Here is a 6,941-nt window from a genome sequence, read left to right on the forward strand (position 1 = left end):
TAAAATCGAACTGCTGGTAAAGTTCCCACCAAATGCCCTGGCACCCAAGAGACCCTAGGTAAGGCCCATTCCCCATTTTTTTTTTCGCGCAAAGCAAAACCACCGCATTCAATCGGCACTGCAAAATAGGATTTATAGTTAATTTGACATAAGCAGATTGCGATATAATGAAAGTGTTTAAAGTCCTCTACTTCATTATAACAAATACGTAAACAACAATAATAAGTTGCCACAAGGTTATTTAACACTTTTAATTTAAACTCTTATTGGTGACAGTACATTTATAGTTTTCAAAGTACCATAATTTCCATTCCATTTCGTCTAAAACATATCGATTCCAGTATTTAAGGCTATACTGTTTTTTCGATCATTTGCTTGCTATATTTCCTTATGTTGTCATAATCTACAGGAGCTTTGTTTTGAAACATAAGTCATAGATTGTAAGTGTTGACTTTTGTATGGTCGGGTACCTGACTAATCGCTTCGCACAACAACGGGTTGTTGATTAAGAAAAAACAACAACAAAAAACAGACACGTGCATGACGGACTCAAACGAAATGTCCCATTTTATATTATCAATATTCTTAAGAAAAACGTTCTGCTCTTCTGTTTAAACAATTGTTGTCTAAATCCATGCGTTGCAGACTATGTATTTATGTTATGTATTTGTTATAGACAGATTTAATATGTTTACTGCAATACAAATATTGAATTGAATTGAATTAAAATTTGCAGAGTTGTGCGCATTCTCGGCCGGTACAACAACGGGCATAACCTGTTTATTTATACTTGTCGAAACGGGTTATTTTTACTTGTTTGCCGTCTCTCTAATGAGTAACCAAGATGATCACATAGATCATAAGATCACAATGTGTGCGTATTTGCATTACATTCATCTTTCGCTCACCATGATCAGGTCAGCGTTACGGTCTCAATGCAACCGACGGCGTGTGTGCAAGAAACATAAACTTGTTTTACCAATTTGTTTGGAAATGAATTTACGAGCATTTGTGATTTATTATTGTTTTTAATGTATAATGATACATTGTGTAAAGTTGTACCTGCTACGAATGGTATCAGTGCAAAATCTGTAGTCACAACCTGAAGTTAAAAAAGTGTTCTTGTCCTCCTTCCCTTGATGGAGTAATCAACGTTATAAAGAAAACAGACGTAACGTATCATTTTTACGTAAAATGGGTATAATTTTAGTAGAAATTAATTGTTTATGTCAAGTAGTTACGATAAGATTCATATGTGACGATGAAGTAAAAGACTATTTGGCACGAAGAATAGTCAAGGTTTCCTCACAACGACTTATTTCGCGACGACGTCACATGTACTGTATCGGACTAGTTATACTATTTCCTGATTGATGCCTTAATCGAGATTGAACGCAGTTTTGCTGGTTAAAGTGTGTGGTCTCCACGCGTACTTAAACAAGCCCAAGATTATCTACAGGAGCTCCGTTTTGAACCTTACACAAGCCCAACTGTGTTCATACCCCCTATAATGTCAGCAATCATTACTTATATTTACACCAATAGTCCGATATATCTATCAAGAATCGTTAAAAAATGCTTCATTTCATTTAAGAAAACCTAACAGTAATTCTTTCTTACTCATGCTGTATAAAATAGAACGACCCGACCGTAACCGGAAACAATATCATAATACGTCAAAATAACGCGGGAAAACAATAATCACATCAAATCACCTTTAAACGTTAAATAAAAACGCTAATGACAACAATACATTTAACATATCATAAATTAACTCTTTCTACCATGTTGAAATGTTGAATTAAGTTTTCTTGGCCTGCCTATTAAAAGATCAACAATGATCAATTATCATGTATATTAATAAGCGATGAATCGCGATCCGAACGTACCCGAAGCTGTTGCGGTCATTAGAAAATATTCGCAATTGCCGAAATGCAGTTTATTTAAGGAATAAAAGTTTAATTGTAAATATAACTGTTTGAGTCAAAACATGCTTGACCCAAAATGAAACTAAGCGTTGAGGCAATGACATGCTTTACAAATCCCGTATCTAGACATTTAATACGATCTTGTTTAATGGAAGACAAAACAAGGGCCAAAACATAAAAAACACTTACTGACCCATGACCGAACATGTATTTTGTTATGAAAAGGTAAAGAGGATAATTGTTCGTTCCAGTTTAAGATATACAATATATTTCACCTATGGCACCGAAGATAATATTTCGAGAGTGTCTATACCGTATCACGAATATTTACTTTCGGTATTCACGAAGTGATATAAATTGCGAATCTTACATCGAAACTAACAGTTCAATCTTATAATTTAACAAATACAAAATTAAATTTATATTTAATAGAACGCCAAATGACGTCATATCGGAAACGAAATTAAATGACGTCATTGCATTTTTACCCTTCATTGGATGCGTTTGTGAAAGTTTTTTTACAATAAAACGGGTAAAACATGAGAAAACAGTGAAATTATATTTCGATAAACTCACTGTTTCAAATAGTTTAGTGTATTGTTCGGTTATTAACGCTGAGTAAATATAATAGTAAAATTTTGCGTAATACATGCACGTTATTAAAAGTATATATATAACTGTATATTATCCCTTAACATATAAATGACACCAAGTCATATAAGTATGAACAACAACAACATACCACGTTGCTTATATTTATTATTAAAATGAATCTACTTTTGTAAGCGTAAACAAAGCATTTAGATTGTTTTGTGTTTTTTTTGTTAGGAATTGTTTGTGCATGCTACCAGTAACGACACTTGTACAAAAGCAATTAAAACAAAATTAGCATTCCATTCGCAAACATCTTCTTGAGTATTCATAATATGATGTGTACAATTTCATATAGAATGTTTTGATAAAAAATAGTTTGTCAATGTTTCAAAACAACTAGTTCTAGTGCATGCCTTGAACTCGAGAAATCAATGAGTTTTACTCTCTAACACTTTTTTACTGAAGACTTTTTTTCCTTTGAAATATTGACCAAACTATTTAGCCAACATTTGCTATGAGAGAATACGTGTTTAAGGAGTAAAACATGTACGATTTTCTGTTTTAAAACGAGTTAAGATTACATTGATATTTGACTACAGGTTTTTTGGTGATATTTCGGCCATATTTGGACCAGTTACGATGACTGTTAAATATTGTCCCAAATGGTCCGATCATTCAGTGGGTTCTGACAGATACGTCCGCAGCCGTAAGAACAGCACTTCTGGGAACCCGGGCACTCGGAGTCACTAAAGCAGGCGTCATCAAACACCACACAGATGGTGATAGCGTTGTTCACCGGACACGAACCTTGCTTTTCGATCGGCGCTGTAATATTCAATAGAATGTTGTATGGGCTGTTTTTATATACACTGATTTACTAAGAATTAATATACTGCTGCTGCTGCTGCTGCTGCTGCTACTACTACTACTACTACCACTACCACTACCACTACCACTACTACTACTACTACTACTACTACTACTACTCATAATAATAATAATAATAATAATAATAATAATAATAATAATAATAATAATAATAATAATAATGAAAATAGAAATAAAAATGCGAAGAAAAAAAGTTGTTTAATGTGCACACAATAAGAAGGAGTGATTATATTGATCGAGTGATAGGCAGGCATACAAATGAGTAATAATTGTATTTATCATGATCTTCCCTTTGTAAATGATTGAGCTTTATCTGCGAAGCGCCAATGAACATAAATAATGAAACAATTGTATGAAAGGTTGTTGAATTAGATATAAAAATTATCATAAAAGCCCTCAACTCATGGCCAATTTAAATCCGGACAAGCCAAACTAAGCAATACATTTTGTCAAAAGACTCTATGGTGTAACCTTTAATTTACTGACATGGACCTTGCATGTGACTAGCCAGCTGGTCGTGGTGATTTGTTTTTCAAAATGTTATTATTAAAATTAACTACTTTGGTTTTGATAATAATATGGTGTATATTTCATACTTTGACATAAACGTAATGCTATACTTATTATAATGTGTGTGTTGTTTAATATCACCGTCAATGGTTTATAATTAAATAGAATTTGGTGGCAGGTTTCATTCTCAAGGTAACATTTATGGCCGTGGATACAGTAAACTGAAGGTATATTTCAGTGCAATCCGCATGTCGGGGAAAGCATTTTCTCCGTTGCCTGGGGACCATTTAAAAAAGCTCAGATTAACTCGACAGTGCAAGCTAGCGCAGTTTACCGATAGGTAGAGCAACAGTGACCGGGTTTGGTAGTCGGCTGTGCACCTACATTTGACTAACTCCAATCAACAATGCTGAATTCTGTTGAGAATATAAAGTAAAAGTAAAGAAAAGTGTTTATTATAGTGTCACCCTCTTAGTTAAGGGCCACCCTGTTGGGCTTATGAGACACCTACATAAGTGAACATCTTTACCCCGATTTCTTATCCCAAATGCCAGGCGCCTGGCAGGAAGGTAATCGGTACCCCTCGATTTAACTAGCTGCTGGGTCGGCAACCGGCCATGTCAGAACAAGCCCCTTGTGAGACTCGAACCTTCGACCTCCCGCTCCGTAGGCGGACACCTTAACCACAAGGCCACGGAGACGGTCTATATATTCAGGCTAAGATCAGTAACAAACTATACTTAAGGGTAAAAACATAACACCATCTCACAGTGTGTGTATACCACGTGATATATTACGTGATATGTGCTACGTCGGAAGGCAATGTTTTGCTTAAAATAAAGACTTAAATCAAAGATAACTTTTCGCTTACTGCACCATTTTATGCGTCTTAAAGAGTCCCACCTTTAATTCATAACCGGAGTTTGATAAGCCGTAAGCGGATAGACTGCGCTATGTTTCATTTGAAATGGTAAAGATAATGAAAAGTTATCATTGTTTTAAGTCTTCAATCGAAGCTAAATATTGCCTTCCGACGTAGCATTTATGACGTCATTTATCACGTAGTATACACACACTGTCTCAATAGGCTCGAAATTGATAAGGGTTATGTTATGTCGTTACGTATGGATAATTTAAACAATCAATCTGTAAAGCAACTAACCGGATGGTTGACAGGTTTCACAGCAATCTCCTTGTACTCTTTCTGGAGTATAACCTTCAGAACAAAGCGGTGAGGGGCATTGTTCTGTGCACACCTGACAACGGGGACAGCATTCCCCAGGTGGTTTGACCAGTTGGGCGCCATAAGGACAGACTGGTTGAGCTACACACTGCACATTTGCGCAGTTTGGAGGACCCGTGGGACAAGATGGACAACATTCGCCGGGCTTGGTCTCAGGCCGCATTCCATTTTCACAGTACGGTTCACTACACATGACAAGCGCACAGTTTGGCGGCCCGCTCGGACAAGAAGGGCAACAATCACCGGGATTTGTGGTCGGCTGTACATCTCCAGGACAATCTGGCCAACCGCACCGTATAACGCTGCAATCTGGAATTCCTGGTGGGCAAGATGGGCAACATTCCCCGGATTTAGTAACTGGTTTGGCATTGCCCTGACATACTGGAAGAACACAGGAAACAGCACTACAGTCCAATGGACATTCCGGACAACACGCTCCTGGTTTGGTCTCCGGCCTAGCGCCATCTGGACATATGGGCAAGTCGCACGGTATGCCCCTGCAATTGGGCGGAGCTTGGGGACAAGTTGGACAGCAGTCTCCGGGTCGCGTTGTAGGCGTTACGCCACCATGACATGTCGGCGGATAACATGCTATTCCTGTACATTGGTCTGGACAGCCAGGGCAGCAAGCACCAGGTCTCGTAACAGCTTCGACTCCACCGGGACAAGATATCGGAAAACATTGTATGCCTTGGCATGGGTCGGGACAGCCCGGGCAACATTCACCCTCTTTCGTAAAAGGTTGAGCTCCATTTGGACAACTTGGCCAATCGCACAATATCGCTGAACAATCCGGCGGTCCAGTCGGGCAGCTTGGACAACATTCGCCTGGCTGTTTTGTCGGTAACACACCACCAGGACAAGCTCGTGGAAGACATTGTATTCCTTGACATGGGTCGGGGCAGCCCGGGCAGCAGGCACCTGGTTTCGTAAATGGTCGAGCTCCTCCAGGACAACTTGGCCAATCGCATTGTATTATTGAGCAGTCAGGCGGTCCAACTGGGCAGCTTAAACAACATTCTCCTGGCTTGGTTACTGGAGTCACCCCACCAGGACATATCATTGTCGCGAGACAGACCACATCATTACAAGGATCTTGGCATATTGGACAGCAAGAACCGGCTGGAATCTCTTCTTGCTCACCAAAGGAACACTCAACTCGTGGACACTGTACCAACAAACAGTTCAGTGGTGTGCGGTCGTATCCACCTTCTGATGGAGGGCCTCGTCCAGGGAAATGCTCGCGACCGCGACCAGGTAGACGTCCACTATATCTACCTGGGCGCCCTCCGTACCGTCCAAATGATCCTTCGTTCTGGTCCGAACGTTGGCTTTGACCATGAACGATATTATCCACTAAGGCGATCACTATCAACAACAAAACCGTCTTTAAACCTCCCATGTCTTTTTCGTTTTTGTTAATGTTAAACAAAAACATCTGATGTGGTTGTTTACTGGTGTGAAACAAACAGGATGAAGATGACGTCAAAGCTGCCAGTTTTAACAGGCTCAACATTTATAACAAAATCTGTCATAATCTTGATTAACTTACGTAAACTATTGTTATATCTACTTTAGTCTGGTGTTTTAGCCTTTGTCAGCTTTGTAAAAACACAAGACAATTACAATTGACGGGATGGAGTATATTTATTTAATTGAAGCTATGTTAAGTATATTATATATGGCCAATAACATGTTGATGCTTTGAATGTAGATTGAATGATCGCCTAAAATTGAGCATACTTATATCAAAGGTGACTCACACAAAACTACATATT

At 38.5% G+C, this 6,941-nt stretch overlaps 1 protein-coding gene across 1 annotated transcript; it reads right to left on the minus strand.

Annotated features, from left to right (window-relative positions):
- Positions 1 to 2,670: 2,670 nt before the first annotated feature.
- On the minus strand, positions 2,671 to 6,619 carry LOC128214156 (uncharacterized protein DDB_G0274171-like). The gene is made up of 2 exons (XM_052920470.1): positions 5,083 to 6,619; positions 2,671 to 3,347 (listed from the first exon to the last, which is right to left on the minus strand). Exons 1-2 carry the CDS (start codon positions 6,599 to 6,601, stop codon positions 3,169 to 3,171), a joined length of 1,698 nt encoding a protein of 565 aa, XP_052776430.1. The 5' UTR covers positions 6,602 to 6,619; the 3' UTR covers positions 2,671 to 3,168.
- Positions 6,620 to 6,941: the final 322 nt, after the last annotated feature.

This window comes from Mya arenaria, chromosome 13 (assembly GCF_026914265.1).
Source record: "Mya arenaria isolate MELC-2E11 chromosome 13, ASM2691426v1".
Taxonomy (NCBI): Eukaryota; Metazoa; Mollusca; class Bivalvia; order Myida; family Myidae; genus Mya; species Mya arenaria.